At 38.3% G+C, this 27,428-nt stretch overlaps 1 protein-coding gene across 1 annotated transcript in view; it reads right to left on the bottom strand.

Annotated features, from left to right (window-relative positions):
* Positions 1 to 21,292, bottom strand: part of cnot6a (CCR4-NOT transcription complex, subunit 6a) — a 43,406-nt gene extending 22,114 nt beyond the window's left edge. Inside the window, exons 1-3 of the mRNA XM_051934295.1 lie at positions 21,160 to 21,292; positions 2,880 to 3,066; positions 2,362 to 2,505 (exon numbers count right to left, since the gene is read on the bottom strand). Coding sequence (XP_051790255.1) covers positions 2,362 to 2,505; positions 2,880 to 3,066; positions 21,160 to 21,271 — 443 coding nt within the window. The 5' untranslated portion in view covers positions 21,272 to 21,292. The remainder of the gene's footprint in view (positions 1 to 2,361; positions 2,506 to 2,879; positions 3,067 to 21,159) is intronic.
* Positions 21,293 to 27,428: the final 6,136 nt, after the last annotated feature.

Genomic DNA, 27,428 nt, shown 5'->3' with positions numbered 1-27,428 from the left:
AAAAATATAATATATATATATATAATATATAATATATATAAATATATAATAATATATATATATATATATAAATAAATATAATATATAATATATATATATATATACACATACACATACACACACACACACACACACATACACACATTAAGACAAACAATAAAAAAATAACAGTAAAAGCGTACAACTTGATATACTGGGATAAAAAAAGAAACAATTCAAGGCACATCATATCTGAAATACCTCTAGAAAAAAGTTTTGAAAATTTCAATGCCATAGAGCTGATACACTTTCAGCCCTTAAAGAGATACTCCACCACCAAAATTTTTTTGCACCTGTTACTCACCCCACATTGTTAGTAGCGGTCAGGAATAGTTAATTTTGTTATCCGCTCTCCGTAAAAAAAATATAAAATAAAAATAAATTAAACTTCTTCAAAGCTACCACTGGAGCATGGGGTGAGTAAAACAAGCACACACAAAAAAAAAATCATTTTGGGTGATGTAGTGTTTTAACACTAGAATTACCAGAGCCTACGAAAACACTCATAGATCCGTCCCACCTTAAACCGCTTCGCACCTCTCCATCAGCGTCTTTTGTCCTGTAAATGTGTCGATAAGCAGCAAGCAGCCAGCTATCACATCCCCCAGTGCCACACATTTTTCTCAGCTCAAGTACGTTTACCTGCGTGTCAGTTGCTTAGAGTTGTATAGCGTGAGAAGTCAAGCAAAATGACACCTTTTATAAATACTATATCGTTATTTGGAACACATGCATTTCATGTGTGTTCCGTGTCTATAACAATCTATCTATCTATCTATCTATCTATACCAGTTAACTGTTTCTGTTTTAACGATGTGTTTACTGTAGATTGTTGTAGACACGGAACACACATGAAATGCATGTGTTCCAAATAACGATATAGTATTTATAAAAGGTGTCATTTTGCTTGACTTGTCACGCTATACCAACTCCAAGAAACTGACACGCAGGTAAACAGACTTGAGCTGAGAAAACTGTGCGGCGGTGGGGGATGTGATACCAGGCTGCTTGCTGCTTATCGACACATTTACAGGACAAAAGACACTGATGGAGAGGTGCAAAGCGATTTAAGGTGGGACGGATCTATGAGTTTTTTCGTAGGCTCTGGTAATTCTAGTGTTTAAAAAAAAAAAAAAAAAAAACTTTCGGTAGAGTTGTGTTTTGCTGCCATCCAGTGGGCAAATTAAAAAGGTTCAGAAGAACTCCTTTATCAACCCCTCCTCCAGCAGCAGTCTGTTTTGCATTTAAAAAAAAATCAATCAAGGTTACAACCTTATACAAACTTTATTTTTAAACACTAGCTATCGGGTATAAATCTGTCCCAAGAAGCGAGGAATGGTGGGGGGTTGGTGTGGTTTGGGGAAATCAAACTCCAAGAGAACACACAAATTTCACACTACGAAAAAGAAGATTAAAACACACACAACTTTTGCAGCATGAAGTCAGACTTTGAGCTATGTCATGGCCAACATCATCCATAATGTCACCTCTAACTTTCTAGCAATGAATCTCAGGATAAATGTCAGTTTAGTGTTAAACAAAACAAAATAATTTAAATGTATGGAACGATCAAGTATTTAGAGAAAGTTTTCTCAGATGATATAACATTAGGGCCTTGAGTTGACGTTCACTAGTTTAGCTGGTTAAAAAAAAACCTTTTACTTTATTAAATTATAAAGTAGGAGGAAAGAATCTGGTTTTGATACATGTCTAATTCTGATATCCTGTAGGGCCATGGTGGTTTTCTGTCCAATTATTGCTACTAATGGAACATCCTTATTTCGCCACGCTTTTTGGGAGTCAAACTCCTTAAACTGTTGTTTTTTTCCCTTAACTAACAGCTAAATAATAATCAGATGCAAACTGTGCCAACAGAAGTCTATGGCATAACCAGCAGTAATTGGTAACTAATTAATAAAAGTGGTTAGACAAACAACTTGCAACTACTGCAGCCCTTCACAAGCCCAGTTTGACACTCCTGTTTTAGTAGGATAATGCAAAAGTGTAACTGATGTGTGGATAAAAGATCAACATTACTCCGGCATTAACAGAACTGTCCGAAGTGTTTATGCCAATAGCAGTAAGTGCTTCCTTCTTTCAGGATAAGTGCTTTGAGCATGGGAAAGGTGCTATATAAATAAAATGTATTATTATTATTAAATATCTAGTGTGTACACAAGTCCTTTACCTTTAATATAATTTTTATGGAAGGCTTTTAGTGCTCAGTAAAAAGGTCTATAGTGAAGGGTGATTTACAATTCAAGAGTCCTACTAATTGCAACTGGGGAAAAAAAAAAACGTCTACTGGCTGCTTTCCACTACTTGTGTAAACAGATGTTTTTTAATTTATTTTGTACTGTTTGATTTTCTGTTTTCTTACCTTTCAACCCCAGTGTTTGCAACTGAAACAGTTTTCCCAGCTCAAAAGGTAGAACCCGTAACAGGTTGTTGTTTAAAAGCAATTCCCTGAAGTAGGAGAGGGATGAGAAAAAACAAAAAAAACAAAAAGTAACCTATTAAACATTTGCAGAATAAATCTATATTCCATCTTGTAACTTCAGACTAAAGGAACAACCTAATACACTAAATAAAATATTTACAGCATATAAGTAACTAATCTGTAAGACTCTAAATACTAATGATTGTTTTTCTTTAATCATGTATTTTAATAAAAGGCAAGTCATTTTTCATATGTTACACTAATTTATAAAATGTCCTGTTTTCTATCAAGTTACAAATTTATACTAAAGAAAATCTAAACTATTATTTTTATCTGTATTTCAAAATAAACACAAAAACAGACTTTTTCCAATGTTAGTTAACGTATTTTTGATATTCACCTGAGTGACACCATGTTTCCGAGCTCTGCCGGTAAACTTCTGATCTTATTGGATGACAAGTCTAAGTACACCAGATTGTGAAGCTTGGCAATATCTGGCGGTATACGTGAAAGGGAATTGTCGCTGAGATGTAATGCTGTCAAGTGCGTAAGTGACCACAAAGCAGTGCTTAAACTTTTTACTTTTCCTGAGAGAGGAGAAAAAAAAAAAATGGAAACAATTAATTTTGAAATACAAAAATATAACACTGAAATTTATGAAAATTTAATCTCACTAACACAAATCAAAAGTGAAGTTCCATCTTTATGAAACCATACAGAGTAACTTGCATTGTAATTTTGATAGTTACATTTTTCAAGTTACATACTTAACTATATACATAGAATATTTCTTTAAATGTCATCTATGGCTTCCAATTAGGGTGTACTCACACTAGCAATCTGTTCTGTGGCAGAGCATGTTTGTCTGCATGCAACCCCCCAAAGACTAGTTCGTTTGACTAGTGTGATCACTCCATGCCAGGCCAACTGTACCGTTCCCTGAGGTGTGCCCAGGTATGGTTCAGTAGGATTTGGGAACAGTGTGATCGCTAAACGTGCCCAAGCATGGTAAACAGACATGACATCAATGATGCGACAAGTCAGGATACCATTTGAGTTTAAAATGGGTTTTTATTCTCCCCTTATATGCGATGCATGCAAGATGTAGTGGGCAAAAAAAGCTATAAATTCCTTCTTTAACATCATTTGTCTTTGTAAAAATCTTCTAGTGCATGCAGCAGGATTTACAACAAAATGCTGTGCTGCACACTCAGTAAGTCTGTATGAGGGTAGAGTTTTATAAGTAAAATCAGTTTTACATGCCTGCTGTCAGTCTGTGTAAAGCCAAAACAAGATCCAAACACAAAGTCATATGATTATGACAAAAGCGTGCCTGGGCCCTGAATTTTAAGCACAGTGCGAGTGCAGGCGAGTGGGGAGGGGGAAACACACGTTGCCTAAGTGTGAGTACACCCTTATTTGCCTATAGATAGTATCATTAAAATAGTAACTGTAATTTTCTTTATCCTTAAATACACAACTATCATTTTGGATCAATAGTGCATTTTCCTTACATTTAATTATTCAGTTTTCATTTCAAATTGGTCAAGTTTTTGTAGTGCATGATTTTTAACCTTTAATGACTTAACGGCAGCAATTTTGATTTCAAAATGCCTCTTTTCATGATGGTTTTGTCACTTACAGGCAGAACCTGTTTCTACTGGTTAATCCTTTGCTGTCGAATACTTTTCCTGAATTTAGGCAGCAGGCTACCAAAGGTTGACAGCACTACTTCCATTCCAACTGGCAAAGACTGAGCAGTTGGCAGTTAAGACTTAGGATAGATCGTTCATTTTGCAAATGAAACAGTTAGAAATCATTTAACACATGATACAATTCTGAGAAGAACTGAGGATATATTGGAAATGTTCAAACAAGTGCTCTTCAAAATGTTGATGTTAACGAAGAAGTTGTTAGCGGTTAAAAAACGACTTTCCGCACAGTATATCTATCTATCTATCTAGATGGCCGTGAAGAAATCACATAGGCACACATTAACTTTGATTGTTTTGAGGCTGGAATTCCAGACGACATGCTTCCAGATGATTTTCTGTGCAGAGATGGTGCTCAACAGATCACAAGACTACTAAGATGCCATTTATAAACATGAATGTTTGAAGAACACTTATTCATCCAAGCAAAATATCTTAAATAAGCATCAAATTTGGGCCGAGGAATGATCTTCATGTAGAAGCCACCATTAACTGATTAGACCGAGACCCTACATTCCAGGAACCACTAGGCAGCAACAGTGCGAAGGGGTGATCAGAGATACTGGCAGTATTATGTTAAGCTGGGGGAGCAGCACAAGAGTAGCAGCATTTTATCCTTGGTGTGAGGTTTGCCGTTTTAAAAGGCTTTTCCTGTGGATCAGATGAGCATCAATAGGTCCTTAGGCTTTTAAAATACAGTTTATTATTGTTTAATAAACATGTCTTTTGTTCTGTACTGTTACAACATTAATTTCTACATATTTCATCTGCAAAACTACCATAGATGTTACTGCATTAATGTTTTTTGCCAGTTTGAATATAAGAATGTATTTGGAAGTCTACCGCCTATGATCAGGGAAAAATAACCAGTAAGAAATTGCTAACCAGCTGGTCTTGATCGACAATAGACAAAACCATCATGAAAAGATACATTCTGAAATAAACAGCACTTGCATTAATGGGACCGTTCAGAAAGGTGCTATTCAGAAAAGTCCCAGTGTTTAATATAAACAGTATTAAAAAAAAAAAAATCAGGCCATATTGAAATAAAACCTGCAATAATTAATTTTAAGGTAGCTGTACTGTTGGAACCAAAATAAAATGCTTAAATTACATTTCATAATAATTAGGTGATTATGCATTTATTTCATCACTTAACTGTGCATTTAAATAAATTGTACTTTCTCGTGTGATTATTCATTTTAGAATTATTTTATTTTGGCACAAATGGCATATAATCAGAACTTTTCTTAAAAATACTGTTTGGTTCTTTTTTTTCCTGAAAACAAACATGCTCAAGATGAGGTAAAATGGGTTATTTTTGCACATATCCAACATAGAAATATCTAAAATAAGCAGCTTGCCTAAGTATTCAGAAACCACTCATAATTTGGATGTGTCACTTTTTGCCATATCTTCTTTGTCTTTCGGCTGCTCCCACTTGGGGTTGCCACAGTGGATCATCTTTTTCCTTATTTTTCTGTCCTCTGCATCTTGCTCTGTTACAACCACCACCTGCATATCCTCTCTCACTACATCCTTGTAGGCTTTCCTCTTGCCTAGCAGCTCTATCCTTAACATCCTTCTCCCAACATACTCTTCCCTTCATCTCTCCGCTGCACTTCTAAACCAACACAATCTCGCCTCTCCGACTGTCTCCTAACTGTCCCACCTTAGCTGACCCTCTAATGTCCTCATTTCTAATCCTGTCCATCCTCGTCACACCCGACCGATTCACAATGAAATTTAGTATGTAATGTTAACTGATTCACATAAGGGCATTTACATTTTTACTCTCTGGCGACTACATTATTACTTCAACACTGTGCTTAAGATCACTGTCCTGTTGAAAGGTGAATTTACGCTGTGGGCTACCTTTTTTTCCCCAAGCAAACTGAAGCAACACTTTTTTTCAGCTTTTAACTTGATACTCAGTTAAGGCAGTTTAAAAAATCCCCATATCGAGTAGCTGGCATTATCATATTTCATAATAAGTATCATTTCATTGGGGTCTGTGTTACAAAGAACTTTGCATTTCAGTCAAAAAGCTCAAGCTTGGGGTTCCCTAACCAAGACAGCCTTCTCCTAAATGGTTCACATATTTGTACTTTATAGTAAAAAACCAGATGAACACTAAAGTCACTGAGTAACAATTATTACAGTCATCTTTTAGTTACTCTGTTTTAAAGTATCGACAAATTCATGGATGAGAGAAAACAAACACCTATACAAAGCAGATGGGATCAAAAGAACATCTATTATACTTTCAGTGTACAAAGTGTATACAAAGTCCTGTTACAGACTTTCAAGTTGGTCACCTTTTCATGGAATCGCGAGTCTCTCTCATCACTGGCTCACATTATCATTAGCACATCTCAAGTTAACTGAAGTTTTTCATGAATGGCCAGAGCATTTAACATCTTGCAAGACTGTAGAAACCCAGGAATGATAGCAGAGTTTGAACGTGGGAACTGTCAAATCACAATTTCCAGCACGGCTGTGGAGTTGGAGTCGAAGCACTTTTGAGATACATTATTTGTATGAAAATGTGCAATATAAATAAATGTTGTTGAAGGTTTTGTGTACCAACTCCCAAATTACGAGTACCACCGACTCCGACTACACTATCTGTAATTAGACTCACATATTTACTATGTTGACTGAAAGCACACAACATGTCTATATATAGATACTAGGGGGCTTCGCTCAAAACCAAACCCATGCCACCAACTTCACATCTCTGTCGCTCGCATATGTAGATTTCACTTTCACCAAACAACAAATCTTTTAATTCTTGCGGATAGGCCTCTTCACTGGGAGGAAACACTACTTTTCCCTAATGGCAACACAAATTAAACGATCTACAAGTCTCCGACTTAAAGCTTAAAGCCAAACAATATCTACATACTTCTGTCATATCACCTATGTCCATATATTCGATCTGTTTTCGCTTTTATCTTTTCGTCAATATTGCATTGAATTTTGATTCCACGTTTAGAATTACATCGTGACAATGCAACGTATAACTGCCCGTGAGTGAATATCGTTTCTTTCTCTCTACAAGAAATGTGTCTGACAATAGCATTCACACAAATTAGAAATGATTTGGTTATGTGGGCAGGAATTTTCCAAATCTCTTTGCATACGCTCTTGTTTTGTGGGGCTTGAAATTTTCTCTCGTGGGATTTCACTTTCACCAAACAACAGATCTTAATTCTTGCAGATAGGCCTCTTCATTGGGAAGAAACACTAACCCACTGATGGCAACACGAATTAGATGATCTGTAGGTCTCCGACTTAAAGTTTAAATCCAAACAATATATTCGATCTCTTTTCGCTGTTCCGTTATTTCACTGAGTAATAATTTCCGTGTTTGCGCTTAATGCGATCTTTACTACTTTTTTTTCCCAAACTTTCGAATTTTCGTACTTCCATTATCTCTAATCTGCTCTGCATGTGTACTACGCCAACGTTTTTGAATTCTTTATGATGTTCTACTTTGTCATCTACTGTTTGTCCTCTACTTCCGGCCCTGGGCATGGTTAACTCTCTTGGCACAAACACTTGTCTTGTGGGACGAGAAAGTGTCTTTCTGAAAAAATCACGTCTCGTCTCCTTCCAAGATTTTTTTTATAATAGAGAGATATAAAATCCAACATCTGTCTGTACATCTGTCCGCTTTTCACAGAGAGAACTACTTAACAGATTTAGATCGGATTTTTTTTCTAGTTTGCTTGAACATTCCAGTTTATTTTGCAACTTCTCTCATCAACAACATTTATATAGCACATTTTCATACAAATAATGTAGCTCAAAGTGCAAAGTATTATAGCTCGGCTGCGGCAGTAATTTATTTGTGCAAATCTGAGACACAGGCAGTGGGCCGAGGGAAGGGGGAGGCAGGACCTCGGGAGTAGGGAGCTGAGCGAGGCCCTCCTCACTCATGCGCTAGCCTCTGTTCAAGTCGCTCTACCGCTCGCAACATGTTGGGAGTGCACCTTGCCTGTACTTAACTAGCAATGCCTATTTGTTCAGCTGACATTACCATCTAGACATTGTTAAGGAGTAATGATTGAGAGAGAGAGAGAGAGAGAGAGAGAGAGAGAGAGAGAGAGAGAGAGAGAGAGAGAGAGAGAGAGAGAGAGAGAGAGAGAGAGAGAGAGAGAGGAGAGAGAGAAGAGAGAGAGAGAGAGAGAGAGAGAGAGAGAGAGAGAGAGAGAGAGAGAGAGAGAGAGAGAGAGAGAGATTGTAGCAAGTGTGTTTTAGAGGGCCCCTGCTCATTGGCAGAGATACCATGGCTGCGTGCTCTTCTCCCCATGCAGGGGACGCTCTCCTGTCAGAGCTCAACACGATCAGATACAGTGGCAACGTTTAATCGCCCCGATAGCAAAACCAAAAATATTGTATATCAAGAGACCCTCAGATATGAAAACTATTAATATAAATTAATCTCAATACAAATTATTACTTTTTTTTTTTTTTTTTAATTTTACAAGTTTGTCCTGTTTCACTACTATGCGGGCGGAGCCATGGGGGGATAGCTAGTAAAAGATAAAAGACACTTCATCACTGCCGCCATGAATTTCAGATCAATCGGTCAAACGGTTTGCAAGCTACAGGTGATTTAAAATCCTGGACAGACAAACAGACAGCCACGGTAGCATATTATAAAAGAAGATGAAATTTCATATTTTTACCGTTGCAATTTTGCCAGCAAGCACTTGTTTCCATTTCTTGGTGCAATTTGATAAATGTCATGATAGAACCTGCACTATAGAAACTTAAGCTTACACTTTAAAAAGTAGCAAGGTAAGTGGCAGGGCTTTTAGCATTAAGCACCACCTGACAGCAACAATTCTGTGGCAACGCTGACCTACAGTTCACTTTACATGGGACAACTTTTTTTTTTTTTTTAAAGTGGTAAGGTTAAGAGGCTCATATTAAAGAGTTGGAAATGGAGCAGGGCATTTTCTCAATAGCAATTATTTAAATATAGTAAACAAAATTTCCGTGTCACCAGACACAGCTACAGCTAAAAGTAAGTGAACTTTTTCAATTTATCTGGAGTTTGGCATTAATTACTCACAAAAATCGAGCCATTAACTAAATCACAATAATTCCAAAAATTATTCCAAAAAAAATGTCCCTCCAGTAAATATCTTGTGCAGTGAATGCAGAAACATGTCACCTAAACAGTTCCCCCCCCCCACCACGTGCAGTTATTCTGAACTTCTACTTAATATCTCTGTATAACCTGAACACTTGACTCTCTAGTCATTTTAACCCTATTATGTCTTTCTGTTTTTGTATTGTTCTTGTATGCTGCATCAAATATCATTTTAGATTTTATCTTCTTATATATATTTACCTTTTGTATTATTTGTTGTCCTTGTATGCTGCACTAATACCATCAAGGCAAATTCCTAGTACACATTAGTGTACCTGGCCCATAAAGTGAATTCTGATAATAGACAAAATAAAAGTATAAACTAAAAAAATATTGGACACCACTTGTCAATGAGTATGTTTATATACAGTAGGTTCATAAAATGAAACACAGTAACTGAATAATCTTCATATTTGTATATGGAAAAGTATGCTGTTCGGACAATACTCTTATATTTGATATACCACATTTTGTGTACAGTACTTTTATCTTGCTAACAAGTGTTACAGCACATCTGGACTTTAATTTTGATTTGATACATTTTATCATTTCAAAACAATTTAGAAATGTTACAGCTAGGATGTCTGCATAATGACTATGTTAATTTTCTCTATCTGTTGCTCTTCATTTACAGGTCTCACACGAGTGTAACCAGCAGATACTAAAGAAGTGTGCATTTACAGGTTATTACCAAAGATTGATAAAAATTATCCAAACGCATAGAAGCCTCTGTACTTCTAGCTGAAGCCAAAACCGAGATACATTCACAGTTCAATTTCCATCTCATAATTAAGTAGGATGAGAAACCAAAAAACCTGCATAAATATACAAAGTCCTTTGAACATTAAGGAAATATCAATGTGCAGTCTGAAATGAAGCTAGCATATGCAAGATAATGTGCATCCTTTCACTAATAGCCTTAAACAGTCCAACTAACAAGGAGATGTGCTGCTTAACATGCCATTACAAGGGCAGCTTAATCTGTATATTGCAGCATTTAATGTAAATACAAATTAATTTGTATTGTGCTAGATTAACATGCTTCAACTCTGCTTTGCACAAAAGTCGAATAACCATTCCAAGTCTGTACCTTTTCGGCACAGCCTGCTAAAAACTTTAAAGGTCAGCTTCATAGCTCCTTACAAATCTAAATGAAGTGTGAAGGTACAATGCACTGACAGGAGATATGAAGCAGGTGACACTTCTTTTAATGATCAAGTTACAGATATCAACTGTCCCTGGGTCCAGTAGCAAGAAATCCGCTTCACAGATGCAGTTCTTTAAATTATCACTATACATCTCTAGAAAGTATCAGTTGTTTAGATTTCTCCAGTGGCTTCAATATCATCCAGCCATCTCTGTTAAGGGGTCAGCTCAGAGCTATGCAGATGGATGAGCCTCTGGTGTCCTGGATAACGGACTGTCAGGCAGACCACGGAGTGTGCAACTCTTAAGGACTATGAGAGCAACACAAGGAACAGTCCTGTCTCCTTTTCTCTACACTTAGCACACTTCCAACATACAAAAATAACTGCAGGTCATGTCGCTTGCAGAAATTCTCAGATGATTCTACACCTATGGAGTGTATTGATAAGAGGGGATGAGATGAGATGAGATGAAGAAGAGGAGTTAGAGGGAGAACTTTGTTTCTTGGTACAAAGAGAATTGCATTTTTTCTTAATATCAGCTAAACCAAGAGGTTATTGAACTTCACCACAGCAAAGAGCCTCTATGTCCTCTCACATTATTCAATTAGTGGCTGTATAGGTTGTCCACTCCAAGTACTTAGGGGATTGGCCCACATCAATGACAGGCTGGACTGGTCTTGGAACAGAGAGGAACTATACCAACCAAAAAAAATTAAAGGAACACTTTTTAATCCGAGTATAGCATCAAGTCAGGGACACTGGTGGGCTATGGATGTGCTCAGTGAAGTAGCAGAGGGGGTTGTTAATCAGTTTCAGCTTAGAGGGGCAACACTGAGACAACCCCCAAAACAGAAATGAATGGTTTAACAGGTGGGGGCCACTGACATTTTTCCCTCCTCATTTGTTTTGTCACTTGTTTTGCATTTGGCTATGGTCAGTGTCACTATTGGTCGCATGAGGCCATACCTGGACCCTACAGATCTGGCACAGGTAGTCCAACTTCTCCAGGATGAAACATCAATGTGTGTCATTGCCAGAAGGTTTGCTGTCTCCCAGCACAGACTCAAGGGCACGGAGGAAATTCCAGGAGACAGACAGTTACTCTAGGTGAGCTGGACAGGGCCCCTCATAGAAGATCCTTAACCCATCAGCACGACCCACTGGTGTCTGCTCCTTTGGGCAAGGAGGAACAGGATGAGCACTGCCAGAACCCACAAAATGACCTCCAGCAGGCAGGCAGGCAGGCCACTGGTGTGAATGTCTCTGACCAAACAATCAGAAACAGACTTCATGAGGGTGGCCTGAGTGCCCAATGTCCTCTACTGGGCACCATGGAGCGCAACTGGCATTTGCCATAGAAAACCAGAATTGGCATGTCCACTACTCGCGTCCTGTGCTTTTCACAGATGAGAGCAGGTTCACCTTGACAGACGTGAAAGAGTCTGGAGAAGCCATGGAGAACGTTATGCTGCTTGTAACATCGTTCAGCATGACCAGTTTGATGGTGGGTCTGTGATGGTGTATCTGGGTAGGCATATCCATAGAGGGGGACACAGACCTCTACAGGCTGGTCAATGGCACTGCAGGACTGCCATTAACTGTTGCCATGAAATCCTTGGACCCATTGTCACACCCTATGCTGGTGCAGTGGGTCCAGGGTTCCTCCTGGTGCACGACAATGCCCAGCCTCATGTGGCGAGAGGATGAAGGGACTGATACCATTGACTAGCCTCCACGCTCACTTGCCTGACCTCAATCCAAAAAGAACATTGCTGGGTGGGACATTATGTTTCAGTCAATCCGATGCCTCAGCCTGTCCAGGAGCTCAGAGATGCCCTGGTCCAGATCTGGGATAAGATCCCCCAGGACACCATCCATCATCTCATTAGGACGTTTCAAAGCACACATACAAGCACACTGGGTGGGGGCATACAAACTACTGAGTACGATTTGGAGTTGCTGCAATGAAACTTCGGCCAAATGTACTCGCCTGCCTGCCACATCATTTTTTTCCTTTGATTTTCGGGGTGTCTTTGAATTCAGCCCTCTGTAGGTTGATTATTTTCATTATTATCAAATGATGTGCCATTCATTCGTTCTTAGCACATTACCAGTCCATATCAATAGTGATAGCCAGCAGGATTTTTTTTTCCCCATTGAGATCCGATGTGTTTTCAAAGTGTTCCTTTAATTTTTTTGAGCAGTTTATATAAGAAATTGGAAAACAATTTAATTTGGAAGGTAACATCCTTCAAATCTCTACAACTCTGTGATGGACAGTGCAATTTTCTTTGCTGTGGTGGGCTGGGCTGGTAATATCACTTCATGAAAGGTCCACCGAATCAACAAGCTGATCAGAAGGGCAGGCTCAGTTCTGGTATGCACTCTGGATCCCTTGGAAGTAGAAGTGGAGGAGAAAACTAAAACAAAACTAGAGTGCTATTATGAACAATACATATCTTCCCTCTGACACACAAAGACTGAGGACTTTCAGTCAACAAATTATTCAGCAGAAATGTGTCAAATGTCACTGGGGCTCCTTTATAACAGAAATATGCCTGTATAGTGCCTCTCGACAACTGGGTCTGCCAAGACAGATATTTAATCTTTTTGACTTTTGTTCCTTTTCAGTCGTTCTGTTGTGTTCAAACCATAGTGTGTGAAGATTTTATATCTATCTATCGATTGATCGAGATAGAGAGACAGCGCTTCTATAGAAAAGCTGAACTTCCTCCTGGGGACAAAAATTTCTATCTAGTCTAATCAGATGACCACTCCCTACCCCCAAATTTAAAAGGAACTTACACAGCCAATAAATAGATCAAAAACTTTTTCACTTCATCAAAGGACAGAACTCCTCAGTAATTTAAAAACTTACCTTATACAATTAGAAACATTTTTACACTGCTTCCAGAAAATTGCTCAATTAAGACTGCTGAGTGACACTGCATGTCTGAATTTAGTCATGACTGGTAGGTAAATCACCCAAAGTACCAAGAATCGTCTGGGTATATTTGTTTTTTAATGGGTTAAAGTAAGAAAGTAAATATTTAAGCATTTTGTTTTTCATGTTTTCCCTTTTCTGCGGTTGGTTGGCACCCTGCCCAGGATTGGTTCCTGCCTTGTACCCTGTGTTGGCTGAGATTGGCTCCAGCAGACCCCCGTGACCCTGTGTTCGGATTCAGCGGGTTGGAAAATGGATGGATGGATGTTTCCCCTTTTGTCATTGCCGGCTGAAATGCCAACTTAGAATCGGTCATCTACACTGTCACTTTAATAATCATCAATGGCTCTACTCTCACCAGTCAAGAATATATGTTCTTTTTGTGTATGACTGACTACATAAATGTGGCAATTTCTTGCCCGGCTGGACACATGCATGCTGCTTCCTTGTAGTTCATGGTTTACTATGGTTTAATAAATAGATGTTTAATCCCACATTAATACACTGGAAGGGTTATTGAATCACTGAATCATTGACAAAGTGTGTAGGGTGGAATTTTGTGTTGTTCTCACAATTGAATCCCTTTACTGAAACTTTTGAAACTCCCCAAACTCTGTTATATTGGGTTAACTATAATATACATGCTAGATTTCATGAACACCCACTCCCATGTTTTGGTGTAATGTATGGTTTTTGTGGTGCTGACACTCCCATTACGACTCTCCATTGACGCTGTTAAAGTTCCATGAAGCCTGTATTAAAAAAACCCAGAAAAATAATGCAAATACTAAATTTTGTGAAAGTACTGTAGACAGTTGGGTAATTTTTGTGTTGGCTCCCTGATCAATAACATAACCAGATCATCTATTCTATTAAGCCATCATTGTAAATAGGACCAAATCTATAAATTGTGAAATTTTGGTTAATATCGGCCGAACTATTTTGGTGTGATATTTCAATTATTTTTTTAATATAGCACTATCATAGTTCACTTTACTTTAAAATGCACACAAGACAATTAAAAAGACAATATATTTGTAAATTTAGGGCTTTTAAAATTGATACCTTCAAAATGTTTAGATTCTGGGTCTTAAACTCCAGTCCTGGAGAGCTACTGTGGTTCCAAGTTTTCATTCTAACTCTTTTCTTAATTAGTGACCAGTTTTTTCTGCTAATTAACTATTTCCCTTTATTTTAATTGACTTTTCTTGAGACTCTGACTGCTGAATTGATTCTTTTTTCTTTAAATGGCACCTAAACATAAATTTGATGTGAAGCGAGCCAACAGATGAGCAACTAATTTGGGGCCTCAAACTTCAACCAACTTCACTTCATTCAATTTCTTGATTTGAAGCGTATTCTTGTTGTTCATTAAACCCATTATTTAATTCCATGGCGCTCATTCTGCCATGGCAGACATTTCCAAAACTGTTGATTTTCTTTTTTAAGAGCGCTGCCAAAATGTTTTGTGGACCTGAGCAGATCAACATTACTGAGGCCTTCACCTTTCTTTATTTTCAGTTATTGTGTGATAGACACAGGTGGTTGTTTATGTGTTGGTACATTGTGTGTCTTAATATTGATTGGTTGCTAATTAAGGAAAAAAGAAATTATGGGGCCTGAGTCTTAAGTTGTGTATCAATTAAAATTAAGACAAAGAGTTAATTAGCTGCAAAATCTGGTCACTAATTAAAAAAAGGGTTTGATTGAAAACCTGCAGTCAAAGTACATCTCCAGGACTGGAGTTGGAGACCCCTGGTTTAGACAAAACAAAGAATACCGGAAAAGTAGGCCATTTTGGTGATTTAGGTTCAAATGAAACTTCAGAATTTCAGAACTACACAAAAGTCTACAATGCTTTTTGAAAATCTGCTTTTGCAAAAGTGCTTGATGTTAACATGTAAGAAACATGGATTTTCCTTCCCTTTAACTTTGAGGCAGGTGACATGCTTGTCCAGATAGGCAAGTATATTAACACTTTAATGACAGTAAAGTATAAACATTATTATAATAAACAGAACAAGTGTTGAAACCTGCTGTTTTGTTGTCTCTGGCACTCATGGTGGTATAATGTTGATATTTTACCCAGCAAACACGTGGTGTTCACTGAGCTATATTTCTTCTGTAGTGTTAATACAGCAGGCTAGCACACTAGAAATAATTTTGACATCAGATGTGCCACTGTTTAAATCTTTATTTTTCTAAGCATGTAATCAGAAAAAAGGTATAGACCAGAATGAAGGTAAGATTGCAAAGGAACCACTTAAAAATCAAGGTGGGAAAACCATCTCCCTGCTGGGAGGGATAATTTAACACAAGCAAAGATGGCAGCAAAAACAAATAATTTTTGTGAAGAGATCAAGATGCACATTTTTCTGATATGAATGCAATCTTAAGATGTGAATCCAGAATCTTGAAAATTCCCAGCTTTGGTAAATTTCAGGGCTTATGTTTCAGGTTTCGGCAGGTACCTCAGACCACCATTGTGTATGCTGCTGGGGGAGCAGCTTCACTTAAGTGCACAAGATTTCAGGACAAATGAATTTCTGCCACAGCTGTGGGAAAAAAAGTAACTCCTACTTCAAAATCCCAAACTAATCCTTTACAAAATATATAATATGTTCACTTTGAAGCAGCAAAGCTCTGGGCTTCACAAACCATTTGTTCTGTATTTGAAAGTAATGCTTACCAAAGCCAATTAAAATTTAGAAGGAGTTAATTCAATCCCTCTTTTCAGACAATTATTTTCTCTTCTCTATTCACAGAAGCAAGTGTTGTTAGAGCCTGAATATAATCAATAGCACAGGACAGACGCAGTGGAGATGCTTGAAAGCTATGGAGAGAAATGCCCAATAACCTACAAAAGGAATAGACCTTTGTAGCTGTTTTGCACACAGTAGCTGAATAACCACAACAGACGGTATGAAATGGTCCATACAGCACTTCCATGTAAGCTTCACATACTGCAGATTTTAAAATATGAAATAAATGACTATACCATACAATAATATAGGAGGTTTGGTCTTTGGCTAGTCTTGTATCTTTTGTACAGTACTTGAAGCGATTTCTTTTCTCAGTTTCACTTTTTTGATAGTTATGCATTATTGGTCCTGAACTGTTTTTAATTATTTATAGGTGTTGACACAGTCCATTAGTATATGATTTCCAGTGACCCATATTCTACTTAACACTCTACAAGAAAGGTATGCATAATGAGCAGTAATAAGAATGTTAAAAACAAGTTTGTTTCAAGTATTATTCAGAATTTTACAATTAATCATCATTTTTTTACTTTGTAATTTTTCCTGTGTATTGATGGTTGTTTTAACAATTTATAGAACCACACTGCCTGGCCGTAAAGGAGGGGCAGTTAGTCCAGAAAACAATAGGCCATTCTACTCTTGTGTTTGGCTTATTCACCACCTCCAAAAAGTCTTTTACTGTTTAGTTTTTAATGGCTGTATCCTACTTGCTTAAAATTGAACATCTCTGGATATACAGTGGGTATAGAAAAGAATCCTCCCCTTTGAAATATTCACATTTTTTTTTGCTTTACAGCCTTAAATGAAAACACACACAAAAAAGATTTCTTCCCAGCTTTACTTACTCAAAATCCAAGTGAAAGATATCACAGCTACAGTTCAGACAAATTATGCAAAAAATCAAAAACAAGACATACTGAGATTAATATGGGATCATCCCCCAATGTCAATGTCATTTTGTTGAACCACCTTTTGCTTTAATGACAGCCTTGAATCTGTTGGGATACTTTATCAGCTTTGCACATCTAGGTTGAGTAATATTTGCCCACTGTTCTTTACAGAACTGTTCAAGTTCGGTCAAACTGGATGGTAAGCGTTGGTGGACTGTTATCTTCAAATCTTTCCACAGATTTTCAATGGGATTTAGGTCTGTGCTCTGACTGGCCACACAAAGACATTCACTTTTTTCTCCTTCAGCCACAGTGTGGTCAATTTTGCTGTGTGCTTCGGGTCATGGTTGTGTTGAAAGGTGAACATTCTGCCCATCTTCAACTTTCTGGCAGAGGGTAGCAGGTTTTCCTGAAGAATTTGATGGTATTTTGCCTCATCCATTTTTCCTTCTACCTTAACGATAGCCCCAGGCCCTGCAGAAGAGAAATACCCCCACAACAGGATGCTGGCACCTCCATGCTTTACTGTAGGTATGGTGTGTTGTGGATGGTGAGCTGCATTGGATTTCCGCCAGGTGTACCGTTTGGTATTGAGGCCAAATAGTTTGATTTTGGTCTCATCCGACCATAAGACCTTTTTCCACTTGCCATCAGAATTTTCAAGGTGCATTGTGGCAAAGCTCAAACGAGCCTTAATGTGGCCTTTATTGATAAGTGGCTTTTTCCATGTGACCCTTCCGAACAAGCCACAATTGTGGAGCGCTTGTGAAATTGTTGTCACATGCACACAATGACCACTCTTTGCCATAAAATCCTGCAACTCCTTCAAAGTGACCACTGGCCTCTTGGTTGCCTCTCTTACCAGCTTCCTCCTTGCTCTTCCATCCAGTTCAGAGCGACGGCCGGATCCAGGAAGGATCCTAGTAGTACTAAACACTTGCTACTTCTTTATTATGGACTTTACAATCCTTGGGATTGATAAAGCCTTTGAGATTTTTATATATCCATCTCCTACCTTATGTCTGTCCACAACTCTGTCCCTGAGATCTTTGAAAGTGGCTTGCCACCCATAGTCAGTTGCACTACCAAGCAAGGGTATGAATGCTCCAGGAACAGCTTCACTAATCATACGGATTACAATTGATCACAGGTGGAAGGAAGCCAGTAACCATGGTCTGCAATGGAAATGGTGGGCACTGACACCCGATTGCGTTTGGGGGGTTGGAGGTGATCCTTTATTCATCTCAGTATTTCTTGTTTATGATTTTTTTTTAAACTCTTCTGAACTGTAGCTCTGATATCTTTCATTTGGATGTTATATATTGCACTGAGTAAGTAAAGCTGTACAAAATATTGGTTTGCGGGTTTTCATTTAAGGCTGTAAAGCAAAAAAAAAATGGGAATATTTCAAATTGGGGGGATTCTTTTTTATACCCACTGTATGTAATGAAATGGACTTCTCTCTATTCACCTGTTTTTTCCTGGATATTAAAACAAAGGAAATGGAATTGTCTGCACAGTGGACTACTGTATATGGCTGTTTGTTTAATTGATGGTCTGTACATTTGTGAATAGATGTTGCACTGCTCAGCATTTTTTGTGTTGTGCTTTAATATTAAGCTATTCTTTCTTTGGTATAACCAAAACTGCAAAAAGCCAAGCCAAAACCTTTATAAAATATCTAAACACTGCTTTACCTGGAACAACCAAGTGTTTAAGCAAAAAGGCTGAAAACCATGATTATGAAAAAAAGTTACAAACATCAAAATACTGAACTTATCCTTTAATATATAATAATATATGTTGATTTACACGTTAGGCTTTAAATTAGGGCTGGCAGAGCTGAACAAGCACCCCGACGCTTGTAGTTCATCGCATAATTATGGGCCTTCCGGGGCAGGTGATTTAGAATTTGATAATAGAAATAATGAATTCTGTGAAAGCACAGTAAAGCGATCTAAATGTTTTTAGCAGGGAACAGCAAAAACGGCTCACAAATTAAGAAAATGGTTAGAATGAAAACATGCAGCCGCTGTGGCCCATCAGGACTGGAGTTGGACACCCGCGATTTAAATAAAAATTTCAAGTTTCTGAAGAAAAGGAAAACATTGCCAATTGTTAACTATTATGCCCCAGGACTGTGTGCCCCCTCAATGGAACAGGATTCAAGTAAATATTAACTGAACCTTGAAAGAAAAGTCAGAGTAAGGGAAGAAACTGAATCGGAAAAACAGGTTTGCTATTTCAGCAATTGCTTCTGCTAGTGAATGGTCCAAACTACATTAAAAAAATAAAAAACCCATGAAGTCATTTTTAGATCAACTCTCTTCGTGTCAAAAGGGAACCAAGGGTCAAGGACTTGCTTCCATCTGGTCCTGTCTTGAGCTACGTGTTCAGCTTCACCCCATGTTAGGTCCATCTCCTTCGGCTCATTTATCACAGTTTGCTGCGCCAGGTTGTTTTAGGCCGGCCCTGTTTGCACTTTCCAAGAGGTGTCCATCACAGAGCAACTTTAGGTATACAGTTGTGGTCCATTCCGAGGATGTGGTCAAGCCATCTTAAGCGTTGGCGCTTGATCTCCAACACCACACTATGGCTCTTAGTTTTCTTATAAACGTCTTCAAAAGAGACTTTCTTAGGCCAGAAGATACAACACATCTTCCTGAGATATCCATTGTGGAAGACGATCTTATTCACGTCTCCCTTTACAAAATGCCAGCATTCAGAACCATACAAAAGAACAGGTTTGACAGTGCTATTATAAAGTCTGACCTTTGTTCTCGGGCTGTACTGTTGGGACATCCAGATGGGCTGAAGTCTTGCGAATGCAGTGCGTAAACTCATCAGCGTATTCGAGTGGAGCATCATTTACTGTGATAGGCAAACTAGAATTGGCATTTATGCACATCACTTGTGTTTTAGAGGCACTGATGTCGAGGTCTGTTTGGTTGGCAAAGTTGTTTAGATTGTCAAATTGCTTTATTTTGAGGAGAGGGAAGCGAAGTTGTGGTCAAAGTCAAGTTCTACAAACTGGAATAATGGAGTACACCAGCAGTTGTGCTCCACATGATGCAGTCAATGGCAAGCAGAAAGAGGGCAAGAGAGATGATACTTCACTGTCACACACCAGACTCCACTCTGACAGGGTTATGTCAACCATGACGCTACACTGATACTGACGGTAGAACATCCCTGTAAGTGTGACCATCTTTGGAAGAACTTCATGAAAGCAACTGCATGAATGAAAGACTGGGGTTTTGGAATGGGTCTTCACATTTGCCAGACTTTAATAATTTTGAAACATCAGGGGGTACAATCTGACATGTTTTGTACTCAAGTAGATCTAACAATATTTCTAGGCTTAAAGTTTAAGGACCAAGGCTATTACTAAACCAAGAACCAAAAGATTTGTAGCTGGTCATAAGAAATGTTTGGAAGCAAGGAATATTTCTCCAAAAAAAAAAAAAAAATTAAAAACCTGAAATTGGACAAATGGTGGTACGTGTTACAGTCACTGTTTTACCTTTTCAATCATGTCAATTTCGGCATAGAAATATTGTGTATTAGTTTATAGAAGCATGTTTAACTTTGTGCCCTGAAAAGTCTTTCTTAGCCTGTTGCTTTCTAAAACAGTTTAGATAGACAGACAGAACTTTATTTGTCTCCACTTTTTACAGAAGCTCTTTAAATAAATAAATACAGTATAGACAAATAAATATGCAAATGTGTGCACACTATGGTACGAACACACATCAGAATGACTAAAAAGGAAGAAAAATATAAAAAGAAAGAAAACTTCTGACTTGGAAGTCCCAGTGAGGCACTATACAGGTGTATTACCATTGGTACAATGATTAAGTATTCCAAATTAGATGATCCAAACTTCATTCTAATCGTGCAAAGTTGTCTTTGGAATGAAAATAAAGAGCGGTATTTGCCCTTCAAACAATTTTTAGTGTCAGCATTAAAAGGACTATTTATAATACAATGAACCGAATTGCAAACTATGTGAAATTTGCATTTGTAATAATAAATAATCACTCCAATGAACACTTACCACTGATTTCTAACTCTGCCCAATTAGATTTCTTTCCATTGGCTGCTTCTTCAGAAGACATTATTGTGTACATCCGCCGTGGGTCTGGCGGATCATATTTTTCCTTTGGCATTCCTCAGATACTAGAAAGTAAGAAAAAAAAAGCATAGGTTTTAAAGATGTGTGTTGTTTTAATATGATCATTACACATCAATATTTAAATACATTACATTAAAGTGAACAAAAACAAGTTTACTTTTTAGTCAATCAAGTCCAGGCTTTCATGTCCACCACCAGCATTATTTTTGACTACTAGTCAAGGCTTTTAAAAAGGTTACACCTATCAACCCAGCAAAAACAGTAGTGTGCCATTTTCATAAGTTGATAGCTAACAACAGGCGTGTCGAACAACAGTCCTGGAGGGTCGCAGTGGCTGCAGGTTCTCATTCTAACCCTTTTTACTAATCAGTGACCGGTTTTCACTGCTAATTAATTTCTTTTCCCTTCATTTTAATAGCCCCGTTTATAAGGATTCAGTCCTCTGAACTTATTCCTTTCTTCATTAAACGGCAGCCAAACAGAAATGAGATGTGAAATGAGCCAACAGATGACCAGCTATATTAGGAGAAGCTGATTCTTGCTGTCAATTAATTCCATGTCTTGTTGCTGCTCTCATTCTGCCACAGCAAACGACATTTCCAAAACTGTTAATTTTTCTGTTTTTTCTAAGCACACCATCAAAATGTTTTGGTGACCCGAGAGATCAACCTTACAGAGAACTTCACCTTTCTTTATTTTCAGATATTATGTGATGGGCAAAGGTGAGCTGGTTGTGTGATGGCTTGTTTTGTGTCTCATTATTGTTTGGCTGCTCATTAAGGAAAAAAAAAAAACAAATAAGGGGTCTGAGTTAAGTTAATTAAAACTAAGGCAAAACAAGTTAATTAGCAACAATAACTAGTCACTAATGAAGAAGATGGTTAGAATGAAAACCTGAAGCCACTGTGGTCCTCCAAGACCGGACTTCTGACACCCATGGCTAACACAAACTGCTATTCTCCCTATTATGCACACTGTGTATTTTGACTTATTTGTGTGTGTGGGTATGTGTAGGTCATTACTGTCAAAATCGCCACTCTCCAGTAGTGTTGATCATCAAAATTTGCCAAAGCCTTTTCTGCAGCAGATATGCGGTGTTCACTGTTGACCTTGTGTACTGCAAGTGTACTCCACCACACATTTTACACAGCAAACTGATCTGCTTTGTGTATGTATGGTGTTGCTACCGCATTCTACTCTTTTTTAATGTTTTTTAAGCAGAGGGACAAAATTGAACATTTGCAAAATCCAGAATTTAATAAACCACCAAGAAAAGTAATATTGCAACAATGCACGCTACGAACCAACATACAATCATCGTTCAGTACGCACTGCCTGATCATGTCCCCGCCTCCAACTCCTCACCTGAGTCGCTGTCGTCTGTGCACCTCTGAGCCACGTTGTCCTATCATTGTTCTTTGCGGTTCCGGCTGCTTTTCTATATATAAACCACCAAGACACCCGACCATGGTAGTATCGGGGGGGGGGTTGCGGGGTGCATACACAGGGCAGGGACGTAATCAGAGCGAGCGTATGACCCGCACTTACTGGGTATTCCTCGTTCATGGGGAACAATTGCAAGCCCCGGTCTCCATCACGAATGGGGTCCAATGGATTACCCACGCCTGTCAGCGCCAGGTAGACACACATTGATCCATTCAATGTAGCGCGCGTGCAGTACCGGACATCCACGGGCATCACATACCTGTTAATGCTCAATCTCACGTGGCTGAAAGCCACTTGTCCCTCTAAGAAGTTGGATGCCAACCGCTTGGCGATCGCGTAACTATTTAGCAGTAGGGAGTCTCATTCGTTTTCAGAATTAACCAGACTAAATCGCTCCACCAACTAAGTACGGCCATGCAACACCACGCACAGAATCGAGAAAGAGCTGTCAATCCTCTCCATGTCCGGGCAGGGTGAGGTTTCCCGTGTTGAGTCAAATTAAGCCAAATTTGTGTGTGGTGAGTTGTTGCGTCCGGGCACATGAGCAGGCACTGTGAATGCCTTGAGAGCGTGGGTGGACGCGTGCCGGGGAATAATGAGTATCTATATATCTTCTTAGATATAGACAGCGCCTGATAGTTGTGATGGTTTTACACTCCAGTACATTGCAGTGAACGCTGGTAACAGTCAGGCGGGCAGGCATTCTCGTCCCATGCTCTTAAGAGTTGGTGGGCGTGTCTCTCTATCGGTTCAAGTTGTTGGGCGGTGTTCTGTCGTTTGTATCCCATGGTCGGACGACTTGGTGGATTATATATGGAAATGCAGCCGAAACTGAAAAGAATAATGAAAAGTCAATGTGGCTCAGTGGTGCATGTGTACTGTAGCAGAGACGAAAGCGAGTTGGTGCGTCCGGGCACATGAGCAGGCACTGTGAATGCCTTGAGAGCGTGGGTAGATGCGTGCTCGAGTTGGTGGGCTGGGCTTTGTGAGTTGACTGACATGGCTATTTTTTGCATATCCCATGGTTGTCTTCCGGCAGTGTGAATGCCTCGAGAGACAGGGTGTCCTTGTTTGGTGAGTTGTTGCAGTTTGTGAGTTAAACGCTGCGATGGTTTTACACGCTGGTAACAGTCAGGCAGACATTCTCTTCCCATGGTCTTAGAGTTGGTGGGCGTGGCTCTGAGTTGTCGGCGTATCCCATGTTTTACACGCTGCATACAGCGATTCACATCCGCGATAAACATGCCTCTTCTTAGATGGTCCTGCCTCGTCCATCCTCATTCTCGAAGCATACACACCGCCTGGTCATGCACCTGCTCGCAAGAGCAACTCACAGAGACCCGCCCACCACCTCTAAGACCATGGCGTGTAAAACAGTTTGAGATGGTGGACACGGTCGTGTGTCGTAACCGAAAAGAATAATGAAAAGTCAACGTGGCTCAGAGGTGCATGTGGACTGTAGCAGAGACAAACGCGAATGACGCCGTGTTTTGTGAGTTGCTGTGTTCGAGTTGGTGGGCGTGGCTCTGCAAGTTGTCGTCGTATCCAATGGTCTTAGAGTTGGTGGGTGTGGCTCCGTCTTGTGTGCGCCATGGGTGTCTTACTCGCTGGCGGCTTAGTGAATTATATATATAGATGACTAATTTGAATCTTTATTTGAGGGGAAGATTAGCTGACCACAATGAGTGGGGCTTGCACAATACTAGAATTGTTGTATTCAATACCAATTTCAGTGAAATTTTAAAATACGCAATACCTTTCAATACCACGGCAAAAATGTTTTTTTTTTTTAATTATTAAAGTTTCTCTATTATTGAATTGAACAATATAGTGCTGTTTTCTGTAAAATATAAAATACTAACAGTAACGACATCTTAAAAATACTGGAATATCCATCAAGTAGTTACCCAGCTATCATTTAAGTAAACAAGTTTTAGCATTCATAAATATCAAAATACAATGCAAGGCTTGAACTTTAATGTGTGGCAGAGATGGGGATCTCCCAAGTGTAACAACAAAATGGAAAGCTTAAAATCTTGGGGGGGGATTTCACAAGATTTTTTTTTTAAAGAACTAACTGCGCTACACGTCTAAGATGGGTTGAAATCTAAGAAATCAATGCAGCCCTCAATGTTAACATGTGCAGTGTAACATTAAGGATTGTGATGCATCACCTGTTGGAACAACTGCAACGCACATGTCACTATTATATGCCACTTGGAAGGGAAATCATAAAAGCAGTGTTAATGTCTGTGTTGCAATTCACGCTGTATCTTTCTTATTTCTTTGAAACATTCATATTAAAACATTTTTAAATAGGTACCTGATTTTATTAAAAGTGCACCATTATTCTGTTACTACAGTCGGTGTTGAGCTTTGTAATTAACTTTTCAAAGGAAAAACATTAATTCTGCATTGTATTTTTGTGAAAACTTCCAAGTTATCCATTATTTGTTTTAGTATCAAGCACTGATGTGTCAATGTTTAAATTTCAGTACTGACCCAACACTAACCTATATTATTTATATATATATATATATATATATATATATATATATATATATATATATATATATATATATATATATATATATTTTATATATAATTTATTTATTTACAGGCAAATCAAAAGTCACCAGTATTAAAGTAAATCAAACTCAGTTTCTATAAAGTTATATTTACGTTATATCAATAGTGCACACACTTAATGAAAAAATCACTACAGCTTATAACACAGATATAGAAGTACAAAAAATGAATACACAAAAAATTAGAGGATCTGCACTCTGGCAAGTTTGTTTAAACATTTTGCTGTATTACACCAGCAATTTTTAAAGTAAATGATGTCAAAATAGGTTAGATGCATTATTTGTATCAAAAAGCATTGTTTTAATTAAACATTTATCACAAACCTCTGGGCATAACTGTACCAAATAAGAATATTTAAAGATGGGTCACATTTTAATGTAGAGGCTAACAGGGGTTGGTCTCTACTAAGGATAATCAACACAATATACCGTTTATGCATTCCACCAAGGCAACTACAATCTACAGTTATAAAATGCTAAGGTCTGTCCGTCTGTCGTGCAATTGCTTGTGAACTACTTCAGCTAGAACTCTGATCTTGGCCTTAATAAAAGCTTCTGACCCAATGCGTTCTGGAAATTGAAAACATCTTAAGTAGCAGCAACGTCAGCCAAGTGGCCCGTGCTCGTGTGTTTAATATGGCAAAGTGATTGCAAAAAGCCAAGAAAAAAAAATGCAGCAGCGACATCTGCAGATTGCATAGAAATTGCAGAAGCCAATGAAATGTTGAAGAAACCATAACAGGAGAGAAAAGAAGAAATGCAGTGACATTCGCCACGTGTCAAGTGCAGGATACAGAATGCAAGAATGACGAGCTGAACAAAGCAAAAAAAAAAAAATTACCTAGCAGCAACTTGCTGACCATGACTTATGTGCTTATGGCTACATGATCAAAAAACCAAGTGAAAACTACCATGACGGCAGAAAGAAAAAACAGCGGCATCAGCTGAGAGTCATGCACATCACAGAGGTCAATCATCACAGTCTCCACAAGCCCATCTACTAATAACCTCCCTGAAGACAGAGCATATGTCTTCAGAATTCATAATCAAGTGTAATTATTGTGTTTATTGATCATCAAACTTTGTTACATGCAAATAAAGGACAGCAAGGTGGCCTGTGGTCATGTGTTTATGACAAACTGATCACAAAATCAAGTGATAATCACCATAAATGCCAGAAACCAGTGAAAGCTACAGAGAATGAAGCCAACTGCAGAAGGTGAGTAAGGGACAAACAACGAGAAAGTACAAAACACGATGCTGAAAAACGTTGACAAGCAAGAAGTAATCCAGAATATCAAGTAACTGAGCAGCAGACATATGCGATGGCTCAAACGCATGCAAGGCAAAAATCAGGATACAGACTGTAAGAACACATCAGAGACAGAAATGCATAGTGACAACTGAGGAGATTGTCAAACACTCAAAACTTCTAACGATATGAAAAGCATTGGTTTTACACCAACGTCAGCTTGAAGACCACTACTTGGAGAAGTTACATCAAGCTGTATTTTTAAATGCTGAAAACCAAAGAATGTGTTGCCAAAACCGAAAAGTTCTGCTTGCTCTAGAAAAGCCACCAGAAGTAATAAAGTACATTAGGAAATCTAGAGGAACTGAAAGTAGTAACAATCTAGAAAACGCCAGACATGTCAACAGCTCCTTATTTTTAAATTGGCTTTTACTTTCAATTTATTTTAGGACTGGAGGTCAGCGTGTTTAGCCAGTGTAATACTCGTAATATTGAGAGACACTTAGTTTGTGTTCTGACATTTGCCTTTACATTATCAGTCCCCTTAACGAAGCTAATACAACCACAACAACTAACATTATATTCAAAATTTAAGCATTGTTTCACAGGAAACAGACGAGAAAACCCATTCATTTATAAGTAGGAAAAGTAAGGGGAAAAAATTTTTTACGGACCAAATATATGACTGTTGTTACGCATGGTTTGAGTTAGTAAGGCTGCACTTTCAGACCCAAAACAAGAACCACATCTCTAGGTTTATGTGAAAAGGGCAAACAAAAGCTTGGATTTTATTTGAATATTTCTCATCCAAGAATACATTAAAACTTATCTGTCCATTAGTAACCAAGAAACATGGAGATAAGCCTCATACATAATCACTCCTATTGCATAACCCGTACCCTGCT

The sequence above is a fragment of the Erpetoichthys calabaricus genome, chromosome 11, assembly GCF_900747795.2.
Source record: "Erpetoichthys calabaricus chromosome 11, fErpCal1.3, whole genome shotgun sequence".
NCBI lineage: Eukaryota > Metazoa > Chordata > Cladistia > Polypteriformes > Polypteridae > Erpetoichthys > Erpetoichthys calabaricus.
This window is presented reverse-complemented; position numbering and strand designations above follow the sequence as displayed.